The following is a 27,835-nucleotide window of genomic DNA, read 5'->3' as shown; positions in this document are numbered from 1 at the left end:
TTTTTAAATATAATTATTAGGAAATTGGAAAAATTACATAATAACAGTAAAAATAGTATATAAGTTGGTACGGTAGTATAGCATAAGGGGTATCCGTTCAGATGGTCGACCATGTTATGGTCGACAGTCATTAGGTCGACCACTATTGGTCGACATTGACATGGTCGACATGGACACATGGTCAACACATGAAAATGGTGGACACATGAAAGGTTGACAGATGAAAAGGTCGACATTAGTTTTTCACATTTTTTTTCTTTTGTGGAACATTTCCATACTTTACGATCCACGTGGACTACGATTGGGAATGGTAATCTGCCCGAAGCATGGCGAGCGAAGCGAGCCATGCGAGGGGACGTAGTGCACTAATTGGGGTTCCCCGTCATATGTGTCCATGTCGACCATGTCAATGTCGACCAATGGTGGTCGACCTAATGACTGTTGACCATAAAATGGTCGACCATTCATACCGGAACCAGCATAAGGTTGCAGAGAGACGGTCACGGGGATCCAATGTATATGTCTGGGCCACCCTTATGTTTATACTTAAACCTTTAGGTGTATTAGACCTACTCGTACCTCCCTGTTGTTTGCTACCAGTGTGCCAGCATCCAGAATCCTGTTGCTAACATTGAATGTGCTATGCCGAAAGTGTTTGCTGACTGTTATATAAAAGTATGATAGGAATGAGCGTAGCATATCAGGATTCAGTCCCATGTGTACGCTACAGAGTGACATGTCTTAGGATCTCCAGATGCCTTGCAATTCCTTGTATCAGCAAAAAAGCATAGGGATCTACATTCTAAGATTTCAGACCTGCTCATAATTAGTTTTTTAGGAAGTAAATAAGAGTGGGACTGCATAATGCATTGAGCATTGCTAGACAGCCTGTCATGCTAAATAAACCAGCATATCAGTTACAAATCACTTACCTCTCTTATGTTTCTTTCAGTGATATATTTGATGCCATGTTCCCTGTCAATCACATTGCTGGCGAGACTGTGATACTGCAAGGTAAGAATGTAATAAATGGGCTGCATTCATTAACCATGAGTACACAGAACCTGCAGTCTTCCTCTCTTTCTACATAGCCATAAGTGTATTGTGGGCTGGCAGATGAGATTCGACATTCAATTAAACCTTCCTACCGCTCCCTTTCTTTTTCCCCCCTGTTCTTGACACTTGCCTTAAAAAAAATTAAATATAGATTCAAAAATACTACAGACATGTAAGAGATAAACATGATGTCTGCAGTAATCGCGTGCACAGAACTAAATGCATATATATGCAGAGTACGCATCTCTGTGGCCAGACCACCATTGGTGGTACACTATGGGGGTGATTCAGACCTGATCGTAGATATGCTAAATTTAGCACATCTATGATCAGTCATACTGACCTGTAGGGGGTCGCCCAGCACAGGGCTAGTCCACCCCGCATGTCAGGCCCTGCCCGCCGCACAAGTACAAAAGCATCGCACGGCGGCGATGATTTTGTATCTGAAGAGTAGCTCCCCACCAGCGCAGCTCCTGCGTGCTGGCAGGGAGCTACCCGACGCTGTGAGGGTCGCAGTGGCTGCGTGTGATGTCAAACAGCAGCCGCAGCCCCCGCAACGGTCCGGGCATGCCTTCATTGCCCGGACCGCGCCTCCTAAACAGCGGCCAAACGCCGCTGGCCCGCCCAGCGACCGCCTGTCAGTCCTGTATCCTGTGTTGATGGAGCTGGATGCCCTGTCAAACACTCTGTTGTATTGACAAGTCTCTTTTTAGAAAATAGGATATGTCACTGCTATTTAATGTCGACCTAATCTTTGCAAAAAACAAACAAACATATAGGTACACTGGGCATCTACTATGTAAATGCATTAAAAACACGTTTCACATCCAGCTAGTGTCTTCCTCAGAGAGCACTTTCATTTCAAACATGTGAGCATACAGTATCTCTTCCTTATAAATGTAGGTTATCATGTTAATTTAAATGTTATTTCTTATTTTCTTAAAGCGTTTTCAGTTGGCGGCTATTGATTTAATTTAGTATACAGTATCCGGCCTCCAGTCAGACCACATACTGTATACTGCCAATTCTTTCATTCAGTTGAGTTGGCAACATCTGATTTATAAGTAGCAGTAATCTGTTTTACAAAGCAAAGTCCGCATGCATTACGTACTTCTCATTCATCTGCTTTAATTACTACAATTAATGGGGGGGAAAATTAACTGGAATTTTTAAAATTAGGCTTTAGGAGACAAACATAGGGCCTAATTCAAGGTTGATTGCAAAACAAGATTTTCCTATAATGGGTAAAACCATATGCAGTGCACGGGGGGGGGGGGGGGGGGGGCAGATGTAACATGTGCAGAGAGAGTTAGATTTGGGTAGGTTATATTGTTTCTGTGCAGGGTAAATACTGTCTGCTTTATTTTTACACTGCAATTTAGATTTCAGTTTGAACACATCCCACCCAAATGTAACTCTCTCTGCACATGTTATATCTGCCCCAACTGCAGTGCATGGTTTTGCTCATTAGAGGAAAATGTTGTTTTGCAGTCAACCTTGAATTAGGCCTTTAATACAATCTAATGTGTTTCTTTAAAACTGCGATCAGTGGAAGATTATCAGAATCAAATGGTTAGAAGACAGATTGGAGCATATTACATCGATACTATGTTTGGTACATCCATGTTTAAAATGACTGCTAAAGACACTTTTACCTTAGAGATGAAAGATGTCTGTAATGACAGATGTTATATCACAGTATTAATCATTTATCCTAATGCCTGGAAGCCTTAAGCCTGGTACACACTATCCGATAAATGCTGCCGACTCGATAAGTGCTCCAACCCAACAGAGCGATTATCAGATTGGTGCGCAGTTTCTTACCCAGTGTGTACTTTCTATTGATCTCATCAATAGGATTGGGAGGTCATGAATGAAATAGCGCATGCAGCACCCCAGATCCTGACCGCCCAATCTGACCGTTGCAGGAGCGACTTAAGGTATCAGCTTACTCTCCTGCATACACACTATCCAGTTATCGGGCGATCACTTAATTATCAGTTCATAGGCCCAATAATTGGATATTGTGAACCCGGCTTTAAGTTAGGTGTTTGCTTTAGGTGGCAGTAGCATAAAGCAGTGGTTTCCAAACTGGGTGCCATGGCACCGTGGGTTGCCATGGGGCACTTACAGGAGTGATTCGGGTTGGTGGGTCCAGGACTAAATCAAATTTTGTGATAAGCAAAACCAGTGCTGGTGGCTGTCAGTCCGTCAGTATGTGGCAGACAGAAGCACAACCCTTACCAAATAGAAAAATATGCAAGTGCGCAACCAGCAGCAGCAGGTATGAGGAAGGTCAAATCCTCAAGTATAGACTAGAGTATAAAAGAATGTATATCAGCGCTGGCTAACCAATTAATACAAAGATGGTTTGCTTCATGTATATAATTAGAAACAATTTATTATCATATCATATATAAAACAATTAAAAAAGGAATATATCCCTAGTATCACTAAATAGCAATGTAGATTAATTTGTCTTATCTGGATAGATTGATTGTGCAATTTTCCACTTTCCTATATGACCAATGTCAAGTCCTTAGGGCTAGGACAGTCTCCCAAGATGCATACACTGTATAGTTACCGGATCCACAAATTTGATGGGCATCAGCATTAGGACAAGTCCATTTAAAGCTGCAGGTATGGGCCAGACCGGTTGGATGCAATTTATCCAGTGATGGTAGAAAAAGTCCAATTTTTGCCAGGGGATGACAGGAGTCCTGCAGGTCTATTTAGAAAGTGGAGTCCAGATAGATGTAGGATGAGCTCAACGCGTTTCACTGGCACAAGTACAATCCAGCTTCCTCAGGAGCAATCCTGTCCACCACCACATAACTGAACATGAGAATGACAGGTAAACACAGTTACCTTAAATAATGATTGCAGAATTTCTTCATGAGTAACTGTTGGCCTAGGGGTGGTGTAGAAGAACTGACACTCTAGGGCATCGTGGTTCAAGAAAGTTTGGGAACCACTGAGTTAAAGTGTTGTTTATCTAGTATCCATACTGTACATGGTAGCATGAAGTGACTTCGGTGAAATGATTCAGAAATAACACACATTTGATGTTTATCATGACTTCAGGAAGGATTGCAGCTTGTGGTGTAATAGGTCATGTTCAAAGCATTCGGTCCATGCCAGCATGATCGGTACAAAATTATTATTTGATTGATTTACAGCCACACAGGGTCTGATGTGGAGTGAGTACTAGGACCAGTCTTGGTGGCATGTCTGGCATGATTTCATCATACGTGTGCACAGAAAGCAGACACATCATATGTGAGACAGCACGCTTCTGTAGGTGCCAGAATGGGGTAGGGGTGGGGGCAAGGGATCAGCACCCTGCCCCCCACCCCCAAAAAACAATATTTAAGATGCACAAGTTCACATACCGAGTCACGGGGCGCAGTGCAGCCGCCACCTACACTTACCACGGGCAGTTTCAGGATGGAGCTAAACCCCTTGCCGGCTGCTCCACCTCCTCCCTCCCCACAGCCCTTCTTCCCCCACCTCCAGGGCCCTCTTCTGCCCTGCACCCAGCTCCAGCCCCTGCAATGTTGAGCTGTTTAGCTGTATACTGGGTGTCAGCATGCATACTTCAGAGCATTGGGGCTAATTCAGACCTGTTTGATCACTAGGGTTTTTTTGCAGTCCTGCGTTCGCATAGTCGCCGCCCATAGGGGAGTGTAACGCTTGTGTAGAGATGAGCTGTACAAACAGATCTTGTGCAGTCTAAGTAACCCAGGACTTACTCAGCCGCTGCAAACACTTCAGCCTGTTCGGGACCGGAATTAACGTCAGGAACCCTCCCTACAAACGCTTGGACACACCTGCGTTTTTCCGAACACTCTCAGAAAACGGTCAGTTACCACCCACAAACGACCTGTCAATCTCCTTGCGAACGCCTGTGCGAACCGGATCCTTTGCACAAACCCATCGCTGAGCGGTGATCCGCTTTGTCCCATGCGATGCGCAGGTGCATTGCGGTGCATACACATGCGCAGTTTAGACCTGATCGGCCGCTGTACGAAGACGCAGCCTAGCGATCCGGTCTGAATTAGCCCCATAGTGTGGCTGTACACCCCAGACAGCTAGGACAGAAGAATGTTACTATTATTGTAAAGGGGAGAGGTAAAGTGGACAGTATAACAAGTAATAGGAAAGCATTAAGCACAGATATACTAGTTACTGTACAACTTCAGTTATTTCCCCACAACATTAAAGCTTTATATTTTTATCTTCTCCTGATACAACCCCGTGGACTGTCTGGATCTCACTGACTTGTGAGATGATCATGTTTCCCCCGCATCCATATACCCTGCACATTTAAGACTTGCACTGCAAATAACGGCACTGCGGGTTTGGCACAGAGACCAGACTTTAGCTAAAACAATGTATCCAAATCTCTGGGGACTGTGATCTCTCTATGACAGAGCCAAATATGGTATCATTGTAACACAGGGACCTTGAATGTTTCTGTAAGTATTTGTGCTGTTATGTGACAAGGTTACATTACACGTTCAGAATAAGTTCTAACTGGATTTTAGGCCACGTTTCAAATTAGTTTGGTGCTTGTTTCATAACGGAAATGTTTCATTTTTAAGAGATTTTTGTCTGAGAAACTACAAAGGGAAAGACTTTAAAAAAATATTCTTGACAGTCCCTTCTCAATGTTAAATGTGGTACCCCATGTATCTGTGATGGGTACGCTGACATACTTCAAGGGGGTGTGGTATGGAAGGTAGATAGCAACTAGGTCGACAGTGTCTAGGTCGACCACTATTGGTCGACAGTAACTAGGTCGACAGGATCTTTAGGTCGACATGAGTTTTTTATGGGGGGGGGGTTGTGTCGTTTTCTTCGTAGAGTGACCGGGAACCCCAATTAGTGCACCGTGTCCAAATTGCCTCTTGCACAGGTTACTGTTCCCAATTGTAGTCCACATGGATCGTTAAGTATGAAAAGGTTCACAAAAAGAAAATAATCGTGAAAAACTCATGTCGACCTAGAATATGTTGACCTAGAGACCCTGTCGACCTAGAATCCCTGTCGACCTAGTTACTGTCGACTAATAGTGGTCGACCTAGTTACTGTCGACCTAGAGACCAGATCCCACTTCAAAGGCCCCTCCAAACTTTAAAAGGACCACACATATCCCTTAATTTCAAGTGTGAAAAACAATTACTTTGGTTGTCCATCTGTCTTTACTAGAGGAGCTTTATGGAACCTTATTGTACACCTCTGTTGTAGAGCTGTGAATGAATTACTGTAAAGGGGCATACACACGGTGCGATTCTGCCTATGTGGCCGATTTGCACTATGCGATTTCCCTTGAACTCCCTGATGCCCAAAACCATGATATTGACTATACACACGTGGGGCGATTTTGGATCTGGGCAATTTTTTTGCTATGGCCAATTTTGACTATACAATGTACTAGATTGTACACTTTCTAGTCAAAATTGACCTGCCTGCACAGTTGTTTTTTTTCTTGCAATAACGACCCCGCGGGAGAGCGCATCGGCATCGAAAGCTGTATATGCATGGTGCAATATGTACTATGGCTTGATCGCAAAAGCTATATTTCTCTCTAATGGGCAAAACCATGGGGGTCATTCCGAGTTGATCGTAGTTGTGCTAGCTACGATCATCTTTCCTGACATGCTGGGGGGACGCACTGCACAGGGCTAGCTCGCCCTGCATGTCAGTGCCGCCCCCCCCCCCCCCTCCCCCCCGCAGAAGTGCAAAGGCATCGCACAGTGGCGATGCCTTTGCACTTCAGGAGTAGCTCCCGACCAGCGCAGCTTTAGCGTGCTGGCCGGGAGCTACTCCTCGCTCCCTGGCCCGCAGCGGCTGCATATGACGTCACGTAGCCGCTGCAGCTCGCCCCCCATTCGGTCTGGCCACGCCTGCGTTGGCCGGACCACGCCTACGAAACGGCGGGACAAACACCGCCACTTCGCCCCCTCCCGCCCATCGATCGCCTCTGCCCGTCAATCAGGCAGAGGTGATCGCTGTCCTACGGCACTACGGCGCCGGCGCAGAAGGGATCCGTTCGCTCTGCTGCGTTAAAACGCAAAGAGCGAACGGGTCGGAATGACCCCCCCATGTGCACTGCAGGTGGGGCAGATATAACGTGCAGAGAGAGTTAGATTTGGGTGGGGTCTGAAATTTAAATTGCAGTGTAAAAATAAAGCAGCCAGTATTTACCCTGCACAGACACAAAATAACTCACCCAAATCTAACTCTCTCTGCACATGTTTATATCTGCCTCCCCTGCAGTGCACATGGTTTTGCCCATTAGAGAATTTTTTTGCTGCTGCTATCAGGTCTGAATTAAGCCCTATGTTCTCTACCGATATGGACTATATACTGTAGTCCATATCGGTAGTTTAAATCGCGCCGTGTGTATGCACCATAAGTGCTCCAGTCTCTTGAACCAAATCAGTCATGTTCTTGGCCTTAGTAAATAAAGGAGGATTCTGCAGGGAGCAATCTCCTTTTGTGCTGTGGAGGTGCATGTTATATGGAGAAAAGCTTTGTCCACAAGTGGAGTGTCAGATTCGTAAAAGCCATTAGCATTACCACTGATTTTAAAATTGGTAAATAGTGAAACAATGATTGAATCTGTAAAGTCAGAGCAACCCTAAACAACCAGGTAATTTTACACACTGCCCGTTTATTGTGCTTTCTACAGGACAGGCTGTCAGCTGTCACTTCAGATTGCTATATAGACTTGTTTATGTTACTAACAAATAGCTGTAACACTTAAGTGCTATCACCGCCTACTCACACACAGTAAACAAACATTTATTTCTCCATATTTGTTTTTTAGGCGATGAGGGTGACAACTTCTACGTCATAGATCAAGGAGAAGCTGATGTAAGTACACTAGTATTTATATATCCATAGATCATCATACTTTTACAGTAGCAAAAAGGTATATACTGTAACTGCATTCTGACCCCGTTATGCTACCGACAAGACTTTTCAATACCTGCATCAGAATATACAGTCATTCTTAAAATAAAACAAAAAAAAAATCAGTGTACTGGTGTTCATTGTGTGTAATGACATTGCAATGTGTTTCTTTTGCCAAGTAAACAAAAACCTGGAATATTTTTAAGATGATGTATCATATATTTTTGCTGGCCACCCCAGTTCTATTGTATCTGGTCTATTCTGGGAACTTGAGTAACTCATACATTATTCTCTTACATCCTAGAGGATGCTGGGGACTCCGTAAGGACCATGGGGTATAGACGGGCTCCGCAGAAGACATGGGCACTATAAAGAACTTTAGAATGGGTGTGCACTGGCTCCTCCCTCTATGCCCCTCCTCCAGAACTCAGTTTATTACTGTGCCCAGAGGAGACTGGGTGCATTACAGGGAGCTCTCCTGAGTTTCTCTGTAAAAATAATTTTGTTAGGTTTTTTATTTTCAGGGAGCACTGCTGGCAACAGGCTCCCTGCGTCGTGGGACTGAGGAGAGAGAAGCAGACCTACTTAAGTGATAGGATCTGCTTCTTAGGCTACTGGACACCATTAGCTCCAGAGGGATCGGAACGCAGGTCTCACCCTAGCCGTTCGTCCCAGAGCCGTGCCGCCGTCCTCCTTGCAGAGCCGGAAGATAGAAGCCGGGTGAGTATAAGAATAAAGAAGACTTCAAAGGTGGCAGAAGACTTCTGATCTTCACTGAGGTAACGCGCAGCAGTAACGCTGCGCGCCTTTGCTCACACACACACACACACACACACACACAATACAGGCACGGATGGGTGCAGGGCGCAGGGGGGGCGCCCTGGGCAGCAATAAACCTCTTGGCCGGCATTATTAACGGTATATAAGGCTGAGGCATTAATATATACGATCCCCCGCCAGTTTGTTGTATTTTTGAGCGAGACCGAAGCCCGCCGCTGAGGGGGCGGAGCTTGATTCCACAGCACTAACCAGCGCCATTTTCTCTACAGCACGCTGCTGAGAAGCTGGCTCCCCGGACTCTCCCCTGCTGAGCACGGTGACAGAGGGCTTTAAAAGAGGGGGGGGGGGGGGGGGACGGGACATATATTTGGCGCAGTCAGTGTATATTTAACATATATAAAAAAGCGCTGTATATCTGGGAATTGTGTTTCCAGGGTCATTTGGCGCTGGGTGTGTGCTGGCATACTCTCTCCCTGTCTCTCCAAAGGGTCTTATTGGGGAACTGTCTCCAGATTAGAGATTTCCCTGAGTGTGTGGCATGTCTGAAGCGGAAGGCTCTTCTAGGGAGGAGGTGGAGCAAATGAGTGTGGTGTCTCCGTCGGCAACGCCGACACCTGATTGGTTAGATATGTGGAATGTTTTAAATGCAAATGTGAATTTATTACATAAAAGGTTGGACAAAGCGGAGTCCAGGGAAAATGCAGGGAGTCCATCCTTGCCTTTTACTATGTCACAGGGCCCTTCTGGCTCTCAGAAGCGCCCACTATCCCAAGTAGCAGACACTGATACCGACACGGATTCTGACTCCAGTGTCGACTACGATGATGCGAGGTTGCAGCCAAAGTTGGCAAAAAGTATTCATTATATGATTATTGCAATAAAAGATGTGTTGCATATCACGGATGACCCCTCTGTACCTGACACGAGGGTCCACATGTTTAAAGAAAAGAACCTGAGGTTACTTTCCCCCCTTCCCATGAGTTAAACGAGTTGTTTGAAAGGGCTTGGGAAACTCCAGATAAGAAACTGCAGATTCCCAAAAAGATTCTTATGGCGTATCCTATCCCGGCTAAGGACAGGATACGGTGGGAATCCTCCCCCAGGGTGGACAAAGCGTTAACGCGCTTATCCAAAAAGGTGGCGCTGCCGTTGCAAGATACCGCAGCCCTCAAGGATCCTGCTGATCGCAGGCAGGAGACTACCTTGAAGTCAATTTATACACATACTGGTACCTTGCTCAGACTGGCGATAGCGTCGGCTTGGGTTTGTAGCGCTGTAGCAGCGTGGACAGATACCTTGTCTGCTGACATTGATACCCTGGATAAGGATACCATTTTACTGACCTTGGGTCATATAAAGGATGCTGTCCTATATATGAGAGATGCTCAGAGAGACGTTGGCCTACTGGGTTCCAGAGCCAACGCCATGGCGATTTCTGCTAGGCGAGCACTGTGGACCCGCCATTGGACGGGTGATGCCGACTCAAAGAGGCATATGGAGGTTTTGCCTTACAAGGGTGAGGACTTATTTGGGGAAGGTCTCACGGACCTGGTTTCCACAGCTACTGCAGGTAAATCCGCTTTTTTACCTTATGTTTCCTCACAGCCAAAGAAAACGCCACATTATCAGATGCAGTCCTTTCGGTTGCATAAATCCAAAAGAGTACGGGGATCTTCCTTTCGCGCCAGAGGTAAGGGCAGAGGGAAAAAGCTGCCAGCTACAGCTAGTTCCCAGGAGCAGAAGTCCTCCCGGCTTCTACTAAATCCACCGCATAACGCTGGGGCTCCGCTGAGGGAGTCCGCCCCAGTGGGGGCACGTCTTCGACTTTTCAGCCACGTCTGGATTCAATCACAGGTGGATCCCTGGGCAATAGAAATTGTTTCCCAGGGTTACAAGCTGGAATTCGAAGATGTGCCTCCTAGCCAGTTTTTTAAATCGGCCCTACCGGCTTCTTCCCCAGAGAGGGAGGTAGTTTTAAGTGCAATTCAAAAACTGTGTCTTCAACAAGTGGTGGTCAAAGTTCCCCTGCTTCAACAGGGGACGGGGTACTACTCAACCCTGTTTGTGGTCCCGAAACCAGACGGTTCGATCAGAGCCATTCTGAATTTAAAATCCTTAAACCTATACTTGAACAGGGTCAAATTCAAGATGGGATCGCTCAGAGCGGTCATCGCCAGCCTGGAAGGGGGGGATTATATGGCGTCTCTGGACATAAAGGATGCATACCTTCATGTCCTCATATATCCTCATCAGGCGTTCCTGAGATTTGCTGTACAGGATTGTCATTACCAATTTCAGACGTTGCCGTTTGGGCTTTCCACGGCCCCGAGGGTTTTCACCAAGGTAATGGCGGAAATGATGGTACTCCTGCGCAGGCAAGGAGTCACAATTATCCCGTACTTGGACGATCTCCTGATAAAAGCGAGATCAAAGGAACAGTTGCAGAAAAGCGTGTCGCTCTCCCTGAGAGTGCTGCAGCAACATGACTGGATCCTAAATCTATCAAAGTCACAGTTGGTTCCAACAACTCGGCTGTCTTTCTTAGGCATGATTCTGGACACAGAACAAAAGAGGGTTTTTCTCCCGATGGAAAAAGCCCAGGAATTTCAGAACATGGTCAGAGACCTGTTAAAACCAAAAAGAGTGTCAGTTCATCAATGCACTCGAGTACTGAGGAAAATGGTGGTGACCTACGAGGCCATCCCCTTCGGCAGTGACGTGCGGTGAGGTCAATTGCTGGGGAGGCACCAAGTTATAGGATGGGGGGAGGGGGGAGCCCTAACAAGGATATATATATATATATATATATATATATATATATATATATATATATATATATATATATAGTCCCAATACAGAAGACAGCGGCACTCAGGGATTTTTAAAAATTTAAATTTGTATTCAAAGTGTACAGAAAAGCCGACGTTCCGGGGCTCACCCGCCCCTTTGTCAAAGGGGCGGGTGAGCCCCGGAACGTCGGCTTTTCTGTACACTTTGAATACAAATTTACATTTTTGAAAATCCCTGAGTGCCGCTGTCTTCTGTATTGGGACTCTGCTAAATCTCCACTAGAAGGCACCAGGGTAATCTCCAGCTACTAGGAGGAGTGCCGGCCCGTACCTTCTCTCTCTCTCTATGTGTGTGTGTGTGTGTGTGTGTGTGTGTGTGTGTGTGTGTGTGTGTGTGTGTGTGTGTGTGTGTGTGTCTCTATATTCCATAACTGCTGTTTAAATTCTCACATAAAAAAGCTGATGGGGGGGGCAGGCATTAGGGGATCTCCCTGTTACCTCTGGGTAAGAGCACTTCTCGGTGTCCCGTCCACACAGCGCTGGGCTCACTCTCCAGGGTATCGCCTTCTGGCTCCTCCCGCACATCCTGCAGGGACAGCACCGGGTCCTCCGCAGGGGCCTTCTCCGTGCTCAGCTTCTCCCAGACCCAGACTCCCACAGCCCATTTTCTGCCACCATTACCCCAGGGAGAGGAGACTGACCAACACTGGCGGTGGGCGGAACTAGTCAGCGCAGCCGCTGGCTGGGAGGATGTGAGCGCGGACTGTCTGTGCAGCGCAAAGCGGGGTATGGCGATTACACCAGGACAATCACCAGAGGTGGGGTAGCTCCAGTAGTGTAACTTCATCCCAGTTGCCCGGAGGCAAGATAGATGTTGGTGCCCCCCCTTCACTCACCACATGCTAAATAGGGACAGCACCAATAAAAGGTGTGGTCTCACTGTGAATGGGTGTGTCCACACAACAGTACCCCTCACCTCCCCCCCCCCCACAGCACAGACACCCGCTCCCCTCCCCCCCACAGCACATACAGACACCCGCTCCCCTCCCCCCCACAGCTCATACAGACACCCGCTCCCCTCCCCAGCACATACAGTCACCTGCTCACATCCCCCCGCAGCATATATACACCTGCTCACCATCGCCCCACAGCATATAGACACCTGCTCACCATTCCCCCACAGCATATAGACACCTGCTCACCTTCCCCCCACAGCACATAGACACCCCCTCACCTCCCACCACACAGCACAGACACCCGCTCACCTCCCCTCCCACAGCACATACAGACACCCGCTCCACTCCCCAGCACATACAGTCACCTGCTCACATCCCCCCACAGCATATAGACACCTGCTCACCTCCCCCCCACATCAGATAGACACCCACCCCCCAAGCATATAGTCACCCACTCACCTCCCCCCGAAGCACATACAGACACCCGCTCACCTTCTACCCCCTAGCACATAGACACCCGCTCACCCCCCCCCCCCCCCACAACACATAGACACCCCCTCACCTCCCCCCACACAGCACAAACACCCGCTCACCCCCCCCCCCACAGCACATACAGACACCCGCTCCCCTCCCCAACACATAGTCACCTGCTCACATCCCCCCACAGCATACAGACACCTGCTCACCTCCCCCCACACATCAGATAGACACCCACCCCCCAAGCATATAGTCACCCACTCACCTCCCCCTGCAATACATACAGACACACACTCCCCCCACAGCACATAGACACCGGACCCCCCTTCCCCTCCATAGTCACCTGCTCACCACCCAGCACATAGTCACCCACTCACCTCCCCCTGCAATACATACAGACACACTCCCCCCACAGCACATAGACACCGGAACCCCCTTCCCCTCCATAGTCACCTGCTCACCACCCAGCACATAGTCAGCCACTCACCTCCCCCTGCAATACATACAGACACTCGCCCCCCACAGCACATAGACACTGGCCCCCCCTAGTCACCCGCTCACCTCACATTACTAAATCGTTATATGATGCAGCTGTGCGCTCAGCGCTACACTCGGCAGCTCCTCTAACAGGAAGGACCCGTCAGGCTGCGGGTACTGTGCGGCTCTGACAGCGGGGATTGGTGCTGGAGAGACAGGCAGTCAGGAAGAGTGCTCGGGAGAGGAGCAGCCCTGTCCAAGGAATGAGGAGCGATCTGACACAGGACCGGCCGGCTCCTCAGCACATTCAACCGCTCAGTGTGCTGACAGCCGGACGGGTCCTTCCTGTTAGATGAGTTGCCGAGTGGAGCGCTGAGAATCATCAACGCGGCACTCCTCACTGGTGACCGTCCCACAGGGCTCTGGGAGTCGCAGTCATGTGTAACATACATCCGACTGCGCTGGAGCTGGAGGTAATTATTGACAAGCCTTGTCCCACTTAGGTGATTGGACCAGCGGATCCAGTACTGGATCCGCTGTCCAATCACATCTGCAGTGCTGACAGGGACATGCTTTCATGTGAGCTGAAAGCCCGTCCCTGTCAATGAGGCACCGATACTAGTGCCGCTTTCACCACTTTTCTCAATGGGCTTTTTCAGCCCAGTGCCTGGCCCCGCCCCTCCGCTGTATCCCGTTCCAATTGTGAATGGGAGGCACTGCTATCAGTGCCTCCCAAAGTAATTATCTGTATTAAAATGATTGGAATAATATAAAGAAGAAACTTATGACACAGAATATGTGTCATAAGTATCTTCTTTCTATTATTTTAATCATTAATGACAGGGGAGGCACTGCCTCCCCTGCCTCCCCTGACTGCACGTCCCTGCCCTTCGGCAGGTTTCATGTGAGGACTTTTCAGTGGGACCTTCTAAGCAAGTGGTCCGGGTCCCACCTTCAAATACATCAGAAAATAACCCTGTCCCCCAGGGCCAGGGTGTCTCTCCTGTGGTGGCTGCAGAGTGCTCACCTTCTAGAGGGTCGCAGGTTCGGCATTCAGGACTGGGTTCTGGTGACCACGGACGCGAGCCTCCGAGGATGGGGAGCTGTCACACAGGGCAGGAATTTTCAGGGACTGTAGTCAAGCCAGGAGGCTTGTCTACACATCAACATACTGGTATTAATATAAGAAAAGAACACTCTGCGCTATTTAAAACACTTTTAGACTCCAAATAAAGTGAATTCACATGTATACTTAAAAATACTTTTTTATTTCTGATTAAATTAATCACATAAATCTATGATTAATAGATAGTTTTTTAGATTAAGAATTATATGTGGTTCTATCATATGCATATATAGATTTAACAACTCTAATTGACTCTTATTTTCTAAAGCCGGCTTTCTATAAACACCTAAAGATAAAATGTGGATCAGCTCTCATACATAGATAGTAACCATGGTATGTGCAATAGGAGATATACTTATTAATTACTGTGCAAATCGGTATTCTCAGATTGTCCACTAACAATTTGTAGAGAGATAGAGTGGTCAGATGGATTGTTCACCGCTTATTGTTACACAGTATCAAAGCGGCTCCTTGCATTAATGTACTGAACACTCGTTAATAGAAAGTCTCAAGCAATTCCTCTCGCATAGGTAATGATAACAGTTCCTGATTGCCTAATCAGGCTGGCTAAGTAGTAAGAAACGCTCACCCTCCGTCGTACACGTTGACGGATCCAGCTGGAAGCACACTGCACTGCCGGTCATGTGCGGCTAGGGAGCTCCGGACGTCTCCGGCTCCCAACGTATAAAATGCCGCTGCAGTCCCAATTGAAGCCGCTGATGTAATTTCGCTGGCGTCCGGCGTGGTGCAGTGATTTTTAGTGCTGCATATCCAGCCTCCTTTTGTGCCTCCAGTGGCACCATGTGACCTTAACGCAGTGTTACAATTCCTTAAGTCTCCCTGGTTTGAGCCTCTTCAATCCATGGAATTAAAGTATCTCACTTGGAAGGTGGTCATGTTGTTGGCCTTGGCATCGGCAAGGCGAGTGTCTGAGTTGGCTTTGTCTCACAAAAGCCCCTATCTGATTTTCCATGTGGATAAAGCTGAGTTGCGGACTCGTCCTCAATTTTTGCCTAAGGTGGTTTCCTCTTTTCATATGAACCAACCTATTGTGGTGCCTGTGGCTGCGCGGGACTTGGAGGATTCCGAGTCCCTTGATGTGGTCAGGGCATTGAAAATTTATGTAGCCAGAACGGCTCGGGTTAGGAAAACAGAGGCACTGTTTGTCCTGTATGCAGCCAACAAGGTTGGCGCTCTTGCTTCTAAGCAGATTATTGCTTGCTGGATCTGTAACACGATTCAGCAGGCTCATTCTACGGCTGGATTGCCGTTACCAAATTCGGTAAAAGCCCATTCCACTAGGAAGGTGGGCTCTTCTTGGGCGGCTGCCCGAGGCGTCTCAGCATTGCAGCTTTGCCGAGCGGCGACTTGGTCGGGGTCAAACACTTTTGCTAAATTCTACAAGTTTGATACCTTGGCTGAGGAGGACCTCATGTTTGCTCAATCGGTGCTGCAGAGTCATCCGCACTCTCCCGCCCGGTCTGGAGCTTTGGTATAATCCCCTTGGTCCTTACGGAGTCCCCAGCATCCTCTAGGACGTAAGAGAAAATAAGATTTTAAACCTACCGGTAAATCTTTTTCTCGTAGTCCGTAGAGGATGCTGGGCGCCCGTCCCAATGCGGACAACATTCTGCAAGACTTGTATATAGTTATTGCTTGCATAATGGTTATGTTACAGTTTTGATCGATCTTTGACTGATGCTGTTTGTTTCATACTGTTGAATGGTTCGTATATTCTAGGTTATACGGTGTGGACGGTGTGGGCTGGTATGAATCTTGCCCTTGGATTCACAAAATACTTTCCTCGTACTGTCCGTCTCCTCTGGGTACAGTTTATCTAACTGAGGTCTGGAGGAGGGGCATAGAGGGAGGAGCCAGTGCACACCCATTCTAAAGTTCTTTATAGTGCCCATGTCTCCTGCGGAGCCCGTCTATACCCCATGGTCCTTACGGAGTCCCCAGCATCCTCTACGGTCTAGGAGAAAAAGATTTACCGGTAGGTTTAAAATCTTATTTTTTTTCTTGGGGGGGGGGGGGTGTTCAGTTTTCATATTTTATTTTTCTACTATGTATAAATAGTGTAATTTTTTTTTTATATAAACATTTTTTTTTAGTTTACCTTGTATCTAATATTTTGGTTTTATGTTCCATTTAGTTATATTTAGTGATTTATGTTTTGATGTGCCCTTTAGTTATATTTGTATTTTGTTATGGTGTGATGTGCTGTTTAGTTATGTTACAGTTTTGTTATATTCTGATGTTCCATTTTGATATATTTGGTATTTTAATTAGCATGTTGTTTGGTGTAGATCAGCGGTCGCCAACCCATCGCTTGCGAGTGACGGGTAGCTCGGCATCGCTTCTTAAGTAGCTTGCCGCGGCGGTGGGTGCATATTAATATGGTGCCATCCGTCAGCTAATTAGAGCTCACGCGTCAGCTCTTGATTGGCTGGAGGTCCGGACCATGGGGGTCATTCCGAGTTGTTCGCTCGTAGACGATTTTCGCTATACTGCCATTAGTAGCTTACTGCGCATGCGCATGGTACGCAGAGCGCATGCGCTTACTTATTTTACTAAAAACTTAGCTGTTTTGCTGTAGCGTCTGCGGCGCTTTTCAGTCGCACTGGTGTTCGGTAAATGATTGACAGGAAAGGGGCGTTTCTGGGCGGCAACTCATCGTTTCCTGGCGTTGGCTAAAAAACGCAGGCGTGTCAGGGAAAAATGCGGGAGTGTCTGGAGAAACGGGGGAGTGGCTGGCCGAACGCAGGGCGTGTTTGTGACGTCAAACCAGGAACGAAACGGGCTGAGCTGATCGCAGTGTAGGAGTAAGTCTCGAGCTACTCAGAAACTGCTAAGAATTATTTATTCGCAATTCTGCTAATCTTTCGTTCGCTATTCTGCTATGCTAAGATTCACTCCCAGAGGGCGGCGGCCTAGCGTGTGCAATGCTGCTAAAATCAGCCAGTGAGGGAACAACTCGGAATGAGGTCCCATATTTCATATGGCCGGAGACGTCAGCAACAGCACCGGCACTTCAGTAAGGAAGGAACAGGAGACTGAGGCACGCCACGCGCTGTGCTAGTGGGCTCTCCTCATCTCCTCCCCGCAGACACACACAAGCGAGCAGCGGCTTCATGGGCAAAAATTGTAAGCACTACTTGTATCAGGCACTAATGGGGGAGTTACATGTATCTGGCACTGCTGGGGGGCATTATTTGGGTATCTGGCACTGCTGGGGGCATTATTTGTGTATCTGGCACTGCTGGGGGAATTATTTGTGTACCTGGCACTGCTGGGGGAATTATTTGTGTACCTGGCACTGCTGGGGGAATTATTTGTGTACCTGGCACTGCTGGGGGCATTTCTTTGAGTATCTGGCACTGCTGGGGGCATTATTTGTGTATCTGGCACTGCTGGGGGGCATTATTTGAGTATCTGGGACTGCTGGGGGGGCATTACTTGTTTATCTGGCACTGCGGGGGGGCATTATTTGTGTATCTGGCACTGCTAGGGGGCATTATTTGAGTATCTGGGACTGCTGGGGGGGCATTATTTGTTCAGCTGGCACTGCGGGGGGGGGGCATTATTTGTGTATCTGGCACTGCTGGGGGCATTATTTGTGTATCTGGCACTGCTGGGGGGCATTATATGTTTATCTGGCACTTTTGGGGGGCATTATTTGTATCTGGCACTGCTGGGGGGCATTACTTGTGTATCTGGCACTATGCGGGGGCATTATTTGTGTATCTGGCACTACGCAGTGGGCATTACTGTTGTGAGGCCACACCCACTTGTGAGAACACACCCACTTTTCTGATTCCACATCTACTTTCACAGGAATGCGCGTGCATTGGGGGGAAGGGGTAGCTCTTCCAGAGGTTTTATATTCCGAAAGTAGCTCACACCCCAATTAAGGTTGGAGACCACTGGTGTAGATCATTGTTTTTTTTTGTCTCCATGATCTCGTTTTATCCATATGCATTATTTGGAAATAATGAACATATGTTCACAAATCTTTCTCATTTGGAAATAATTTACGCAAACTGTGAATCAAATTTTTTTTTTTTGTGCTGATGCCAAGTTGGCCACATTTTGTCCAAAATTGCAGATATAAAAATGCATTTAATTATAAAGCCGCAATTGCGGGTGCATGCAAAGTTGACAGCTCCAAAATGGAATTCATATTGCTTTAGTGAAAAACTCCGTTCTGGTTGTCCGGGAACCTCCCTCCTCTTGGCCAGTGGCTCAAATTATTACCACATTAGCAATAGTATATAATACAATGACTAGAGCTGCTGTCAAAACATGCAGTGTAAGACACAGAGTGGAGCTGCTGCAGATACCCATTATAGCAGCTTCTTCTACAAAGTATACTTTGTGTGTATTTGAGTGCTCAGTCAGTGTGTTGGACGAGAGAGTAGCAGCCAAGAAGAAGAGACAGGTGTCTTACCATGAAGAGGGAGAAGGTGTGCATAGAAATTGCAGTTCTGTTTCCTACTGGTTATATTATGTTTCTGTATTTATTTGTTTGTATATTTATGTGATGTTAAACCATGTCTGAACATTTATGTTAGTTATATTAGTTAAACATGTTTGATACAGTCTATACTATAGATCATTTATAGTGTTAATTCTTATTACTGTAATCCATACACCCAGTGGTGTAAGTTCGCCCGGTGGCAAGATAAATGTTGGTGTCCCCTCCATCCAGATACAATAATATATATATATATATATATATATATATATATATATATATATATATATATATAGAGAGAGAGAGAGAATAGATGCTGGCGGCACTCACGGTCTTGTATGGACACCAAGAAATGAGCTGACTCAAATCAGTGTTGCTTAACGTTTCGGTCTTTATTCGACCGTCATCAGAAGTCACAATACAAATAATACAAAAGCTTACCTTTATACAAACAGAGTATCACCACACGTGCAGCGTCCCCGGTTCTCACGGAGACTTACTTCCGGTTGCGTCATTCCCCATGGACAACCTTGCCCTGCAGGCGTCGCATACCGGTGTGCGCATATCCCATCACCATAGTAACATATACATAGAAGGTTGGCCCCATCGTCCGGACAATAACACTGTTTGAAGGGAGCAAACACAATACAAATATAGCAGCTTGGGACATACTAAAATCGAATGAAAAATATATATATCATGAGGCGTGCAAATGCTGCTTGTAAATAACCTAATGTACACCTTAACAATATATATCAGATGCAGATTATAATGCATGCAGCAAATAAAGAATTACAAAAAACAAGCAAATGAGAGAGTTTCATTAATCCCGTTGGGTGACACCGTGTTTAACCGGTGTATCCAGCGGGCTTCCTTCTGTAAGAGAACTTTATGCCTATCACCTCCCCGTTTGGAGGATGGAACCTGCTCTAACATTTTATAACGTAAAGTGGCCAAACCATGCTGGTACTGCTTAAAATGTTTGGCCACCGGCTGATCTATGTGCATACCCTCCAAAATTTGCTTGATTGCACTTCTGTGCTGTGACATTCTCTCTTTGAACTGACAAGTGGTTTTGCCTATGTAAAGGAGCCCACAGGGACACCGGATGCAATAAATGACAAATTTACTGGTGCAGGTTAAAACCTGCCTGATCTTAATTTTATTACCATTATGAGGATGTAATATGTAATCACCAGTCTCCAGATAGAGACAAGTGGTGCAACCTGTGCATTTATAATTGCCAGGTTTCTTGGAGAGGAAAGTTACGGTAGGGGGGACAGAGAATGAGGAGACATCGTTGTGTACTACCTTATCCCTAATGCTACTACCCCTCCTATAACATGGAAGATACCTACTGGTCTTGAGGCTAGACATGTCAGGATCTGACTGTATAATGGGCCAGATACTCTTGGCAGTATCTGTCAGACGTTGGCTAGCGGTGGTAAAGCTAGTGACACATACAACTGCATTCTGTGCTCCCTTATTATGTATGGTCTTTTTGCTAGGGATTTTAGGTTCTAATGTGGCCCTTGTTCTAGCCGTCTGTAAGAGCTTGTTACTGTAGCCCCTTTCCAGAAATTTAATGGTCATCAAATCCATCTGCTCCTTCTCATCCACAGGGTCACTGCAGATGCGATGCACCCGCAGGAACTGTGAATATGGCAGACCATTCTTCAATGCCTTCGGATGATGGCTCGAAGAAAGCAATAAACTGTTGACATCCGTGGGTTTTCTATAGACACTTGTTCTAAAGTGACCCCCCTCCTGTCTAATTTCCACATCCAAAAAATGGATACTAGATGACTGAATGTCAAAAGTGAATTTGATGGCACTATCCATCCTATTAACCATTTGCATCATCTCAACGAAATCCTCTCGGGAACCTGTCCATAGGATGAAAATATCGTCGATGTAACGAGTATACATGGCGATATTTGTCTTAAATCGAATGTCTGAAAAAAAGAGATCATGCTCCACACCGAACATAAAAGCATTAGCATATGCCGGTGCGGCGCAAGATCCCATCGCACAACCTCTTTCTTGCTTAAAAAATTCATTGTTAAAAAGAAAATAATTTCTAACTAACGTTAATTCAAGCAATGACATAAAAAAATCAATATCAGGACCAGTATATTTCGGATTACCAACTATCAGCGTTCTAACCGCATTGAGGCCCCGATCGTGGGGGATGCTGGTGTACAGGCTAACTACATCTGCCGTGCACAACCAGCATTCACCCGGGGTAACCTGTGTTTCTCTAAGTTTTGTTAAGAATGTAGTGGTATCCTTAAGATATGTGGCCTCGTTCTGAATTACCGGTTGTAGATAGAAATCTACATATTGAGCAATTTTGGAATATAAAGAATTCCTGGCTGCTATTATGGGTCGTCCAGGAGGACACGCTGAATCTTTATGCAGCTTGGGTATGGTGTAAAAAACCGGCACATTAGGTGCCCTAACTCCCAGCGCCTTTCTAGTGGCATTAGAAATAATACCACTAGTTTCAGCCCGTTGTAATAAGACATTCAACTCACCGGAAAATTCAGAAGTTGGATCCACATCTAATTTAGTGTATACTGTCTGATCATTGAGCTGACGATATGCCTCTTTCGTGTAGTCCACCAAATCCTGAATCACGATGCCACCCCCCTTGTCGGCAGGGCGCACCGTGATATCAGTATAAGCTGATAGATTCTGCAAGGCAGAGCGCTCTGCCTTAGTAATGTTGGAAACATATGGACTGCTAGAATTACTACAATCATCTATGCTCTGAGACATAGTGCGTGTGAACACTTTAATTGCAGAATTAGTGGAATAAGGGTCAAAAGTAGATGCGGCCTTGACAGGACAGTCTGCCACATCATCTTGAAGAATAACCTTGGAGTTAAAGAACTCCTTCAAACGTAATGTCCTGCTAAATCTGCAGAGATCAACTCTGCTATCAAAATCATTATGCAGATTTGTAGGTACAAAGTTAAGTCCCTTGGATAGTATACTAATTTCATCATCAGTAAGGGATCTAGATGAGAGATTGTATATCACTTCTTTATCTTTGCGCCTTTTGCGCCCTTCCCTTTGGCACTGGCCGCCGCGTCGGGTTCTACTTCGACAGGGCTTTCTCGTTGGGCCCTCGTCTGAACACCTAAAGGGACCGGCTGTGGTGGGGGGCGACGACGTCTTGATGGCCCCAAGTCCGATTCACTATTGGAGGCACCGCTGGAGGTGTCACCTTCCAATGGAAAACGCCGTGCTCTCCTCGAGTTACGTGACCGAAAATTATTGGGTCTAGACGTAGTATTGCTGGCCCAAAGGTACACTTTGTTTTCTGCATAGTCCTTAGTCACCGTTGAAAACTTCTTAGTTTTGAATTTAACAAGGTCCGCCTTATATTTCTCGACTTGTGTGGCAAGTTTGCTGATCCAGTCACAGCTGGCATCCACACTAAGCTTAGGTAAGATTGTTTGTTCCAATTCCCTTATCTTTGTACGAACCAGATCCAGCTCTCTGGTAGCCTCCTCGACCACCAGGAGGATGAGGTCAAAGGATGCCTTATTGAGCACTGCGGCCCATTTACGACAAAACTCCGGGTTGTGTCTTCCTATCGTTGGGGTGTTGCGGATACGGAATCCTCTAGGCAACATCTTATCCCTATAATAGTCGGAGAGGCAGACCCCGTGTAAATAATAATCAGTTTCACGGTTCTTTAATTTCAACAGATGTAGATATAATTGCTCAGGAGTATCTGTTGCTACATTAGAAGATAGTCTGTCTTTGACCAATATTCTTTCTGCATCAAGGTCTGAAAGTGTAAGCAGTTCTCCCTGTGGCAGTGCAGCCTGCCGGAATCCGGAAACCTCCTCCTGTACCGTCTCCATTCTGAATATGCGTCGTGTTGCGCTGGGCGATTCGGCAATCGCCTGTGTCAAAATATCAGCGTATGGGTGCCTTAATGGTATGGACGCGCCACTGTGAGCAAGCCCAATAGTGCAATGAAAAGACAATATTCGGCACTCCTATAGATTCAAATGCACAACTTGCCCGGTGCCATCCACAGAACAGGTAATGTAGAGAATAGATGCTGGCGGCACTCACGGTCTTGTATGGACACCAAGAAATGAGCTGACTCAAATCAGTGTTGCTTAACGTTTCGGTCTTTATTCGACCGTCATCAGAATTCACAATACAAATAATACAAAAGCTTACCTTTATACAAACAGAGTATCACCACACGTGCAGCGTCCCCGGTTCTCACGGAGACTTACTTCCGGTTGCGTCATTCCCCATGGACAACCTTGCCCTGCAGGCGTCGCATACCGGTGTGCGCATATCCCATCACCATAGTAACATATACATAGAAGGTTGGCCCCATCGTCCGGACAATAACACGGTCACACAATAACAATAACATAGTATCCATTTTTTGGATGTGGAAATTAGACAGGAGGGGGGTCACTTTAGAACAAGTGTCTATAGAAAACCCACGGATGTCAACAGTTTATTGCTTTCTTCGAGCCATCATCCGAAGGCATTGAAGAATGGTCTGCCATATTCACAGTTCCTGCGGGTGCATCGCATCTGCAGTGACCCTGTGGATGAGAAGGAGCAGATGGATTTGATGACCATTAAATTTCTGGAAAGGGGCTATAGTAACAAGCTCTTACAGACGGCTAGAACAAGGGCCACATTAGAACCTAAAATCCCTAGCAAAAAGACCATACATAATAAGGGAGCACAGAATGCAGTTGTATGTGTCACTAGCTTTACCACCGCTAGCCAACGTCTGACAGATACTGCCAAGAGTATCTGGCCCATTATACAGTCAGATCCTGACATGTCTAGCCTCAAGACCAGTAGGTATCTTCCATGTTATAGGAGGGGTAGTAGCATTAGGGATAAGGTAGTACACAACGATGTCTCCTCATTCTCTGTCCCCCCTACCGTAACTTTCCTCTCCAAGAAACCTGGCAATTATAAATGCACAGGTTGCACCACTTGTCTCTATCTGGAGACTGGTGATTACATATTACATCCTCATAATGGTAATAAAATTAAGATCAGGCAGGTTTTAACCTGCACCAGTAAATTTGTCATTTATTGCATCCGGTGTCCCTGTGGGCTCCTTTACATAGGCAAAACCACTTGTCAGTTCAAAGAGAGAATGTCACAGCACAGAAGTGCAATCAAGCAAATTTTGGAGGGTATGCACATAGATCAGCCGGTGGCCAAACATTTTAAGCAGTACCAGCATGGTTTGGCCACTTTACGTTATAAAATGTTAGAGCAGGTTCCATCCTCCAAACGGGGAGGTGATAGGCATAAAGTTCTCTTACAGAAGGAAGCCCGCTGGATACACCGGTTAAACACGGTGTCACCCAACGGGCTTAATGAAACTCTCTCATTTGCTTGTTTTTTGTAATTCTTTATTTGCTGCATGCATTATAATCTGCATCTGATATATATTGTTAAGGTGTACATTAGGTTATTTACAAGCAGCATTTGCACGCCTCATGATATATATATTTTTTCATTCGATTTTAGTATGTCCCAAGCTGCTATATTTGTATTGTGTTTGCTCCCTTCAAACAGTGTTATTGTCCGGACGATGGGGCCAACCTTCTATGTATATGTTACTATGGTGATGGGATATGCGCACACCGGTATGCGACGCCTGCAGGGCAAGGTTGTCCATGGGGAATGACGCAACCGGAAGTAAGTCTCCGTGAGAACCGGGGACGCTGCACGTGTGGTGATACTCTGTTTGTATAAAGGTAAGCTTTTGTATTATTTGTATTGTGACTTCTGATGACGGTCGAATAAAGACCGAAACGTTAAGCAACACTGATTTGAGTCAGCTCATTTCTTGGTGTCCATACAAGACCGTGAGTGCCGCCAGCATCTATTCTCTACATTACCTGTTCTGTGGATGGCACCGGGCAAGTTGTGCATTTGAATCTATAGGAGTGCCGAATATTGTCTTTTCATTTTATATATATATATATATATATATATATTTATATAGTAGAGTGAATGACCGGCACTCCAATAACATAAAATCTAGATGCCGGGTGCCCCCAATCAATGTAATACATGTTTTAAAACATTAAACGTAATTTAAAACATTGAATAAAAAGTTGACTGCCAAACCATGTATGCGCTGGTTTGTCCCTCCAAGATGCTGCGGACTACTACATAGGATCTGATTACGTTTATTAAGACCTATCAAAATGTCCTGGCACTCCACTTTAAAAATAAAATCCCTGGTTCCCTCTACACAAACAGACAAAGCAATGGATGGGGCTGGCCATTTATTTACTTGTATAAATTGTAATGTTGAAAGTCAGTCCGTGATTCCGATTCTCGTGCCGCTAGCTCCAGCCATTAGATAGATAGATAGATAGATAGATAGATAGATAATTACTCTGCGGCCTCCTGCAACTTTGTGGATGCTGCAGGGTGTGCAATTTATTCTATTTCATATACAGTATATATATATATATATATATATATATACACACTCTGCAAACAGTCCCGGCACTGCAGCAGTCTCCTGACTACTTGCTAGGTGCCCGCCACCAACGCCAAAATGGCTTCTGGTGTATGTAGTTGTAGTGAGAATGGCAGCACTCTGGTCCCAAATATAGTAATCTTCACCTGCACGTTGCTCTGCAAGGGCTACTAATTATATATCTCTATATACCTCTCTCTCTCTATATATATATATATATATATATATATATATATATAGAGAGAGAGAGAGAGAGAGAGAGAGAGAGACAGACGTGTTCGGCACTCCACTTGACTAAAAATCACAACATGCTCCGGTGCCCGACTTAGACACACTGAATATGCAGGGAAGCCAGCAGGACGGCACTCACGGAGACTGGGTACGTTTAACAAACTGACAGCTGAAGCTGGTGTGAAGTCAACGTTTCAGAATTTACTCTTTTTTCAAGAGAAAAAAGAGTAAATTCTGAAACGTTGACTTCACACCTGCTTCAGCTGTCAGTTTGTTAAACGTACCCAGTCTCCGTGAGTGCCGTCCTGCTGGCTTCCCTGAATATATATATGTGTGTGTGTGTGTGTGTGTGTGTGTGTGTGTGTGTGTGTGTGTGTGTGTGTGTGTGTGTGTGTGTGTGTGTGTGTAAACTATATATATATATGTAAACTATATTGAAGGTACAGTACATACTGTCCTCATTCTGCATCGCCCGCACTGTGACTGCTCCTCACCCAGGGCAGGTCACTCACACACCATTTAATCCAGCTCAGGGAGAAGGAGCGCCGCTGATGATTATCGGCGCTCTGCTCCGGAAGTCCATTTACACACAATGGGCGTGGGGGACAATGGAGGAAGTGCCCCCTTCAGGCGTAGAGCCCGGCGGCAAAAGACTCCGTTGCCTCCCGGAGTTCCGCCTCTGCATACATCAGAGGTCTTAAACACGATCCTCAAGGCACACCAGCAGTCCAGGTTTTAGGTATATTCGTGGCTCAGCACAGATCATTAAATTAAATTGACTGAGGTGCTAATTAAGTCACCTGTGGCCAAGCATGGGTAATCTTAAAACTTGGACCGTTTAGGTGTCTTGAGAACCTCTACCATTCACTATCCAGTGTATAGAAAGACCAGTGTGTACATATATGTCTAGGATCGGTATAGAGTTCTTCTACCGCTCCCCCAGACTCCTGCACTTGCTACAATGTCTGAATGTTCTGAAGAGAGGCAGTGGATTCCATTTGGAAACCCCCCTCTAACAGTCCTGCGTTTGCCCCTGGAAACAATAGATGCTCTGCAGGTCAATCACAAATGATTATACCGCACAAGTGACTAGCGACTTAAGCTAGCTACACTCTATACAATTATAGAACCAATTTTCCAATAATAGAGTGATCCAGCTGTTTTATTGTACAGTGTGTAGGCAAACGGGAGAAACCGGTCCAAGAATGGGCAGTATTATCAGATCGGTGAGTCCAGATATCATGCAGTGTGTGGGCATTCTCAATAATCTGTCATATTTCCTATGGTTTATCATCCTCCTTGGATGATAAACCATAGGAAATGGTACATATGCATATTCAGTTTTTCATGGTAGAAAACCGGTAACATTAAAAAAATGTGTGCTGCTGATAGCAAGCCCTCCACTTGCCGAAAAATTGTGCCCATTGTCGGTTCAATAAAAAGAATCGCAGTGTGTTTAGCTGGCTTTCCTGCAGTGAGCTTGTGCAGGGTGAGGCAAAAAAAAAAAAACTCCCAGATTTTAAAGGTTAATAAAAAAAATGCCTGGAATACAGTTTATTTTCACTTGGTTTTGAATATGATATCGTCCAGATGGCGACCTTTATTCCTGATACACATTTGTACTCAATTTCATGAAGTTTCGCATCACTTGGCGGGTCATTTCCAGCGTTATCGGTGCAATTTCCTGACGAAGCTCACTTTCATTTATCTGGCGTTAACAAGCACAATTCTCGTTACTAGGCGGAAAACAATCCTCGTCAGCTTCATGAAGGTCTCTATACAGCCAACAGGGCCACCTGAAGGCTGAGGTCTGCAAACATCTACCATGAACCATTAATGAGCTGAAGGCTGTTATACGCCAAGAAATGACAATGTCATATTCAAAACTAATTGCACTTTTAGAATATGTACTGACATTGTGAATAGCATTTACCATGGCTTTTTTGTTAACCTTTAAAATCTGGGAGTTGTTTTTGTCTCACCCTGTGTATACTGATATTTTTTCACTAGTCAGCACTGTGCATACCTCTGATGTGC

The 27,835-nt window shown here is 45.9% G+C and overlaps 1 protein-coding gene across 4 annotated transcripts in view; it reads left to right on the top strand.

The window, feature by feature from the left end:
* Positions 1-27,835, top strand: part of PRKAR1B (protein kinase cAMP-dependent type I regulatory subunit beta) — a 428,398-nt gene that overhangs the window by 273,653 nt on the left and 126,910 nt on the right. For all 4 annotated transcript variants that reach the window (XM_063934515.1, XM_063934516.1, XM_063934517.1 and 1 more), the window contains 2 exons: positions 953-1,014; positions 7,892-7,938. In XM_063934515.1, coding sequence (XP_063790585.1) covers positions 953-1,014; positions 7,892-7,938 — 109 coding nt within the window. The remainder of the gene's footprint in view (positions 1-952; positions 1,015-7,891; positions 7,939-27,835) is intronic.

This window comes from Pseudophryne corroboree, chromosome 7 (genome assembly GCF_028390025.1).
Source record: "Pseudophryne corroboree isolate aPseCor3 chromosome 7, aPseCor3.hap2, whole genome shotgun sequence".
Classification (NCBI taxonomy): domain Eukaryota; kingdom Metazoa; phylum Chordata; class Amphibia; order Anura; family Myobatrachidae; genus Pseudophryne; species Pseudophryne corroboree.
Note: the sequence above shows the minus strand (reverse complement) of the source record. Positions and strands in the feature narration are given on the sequence as shown.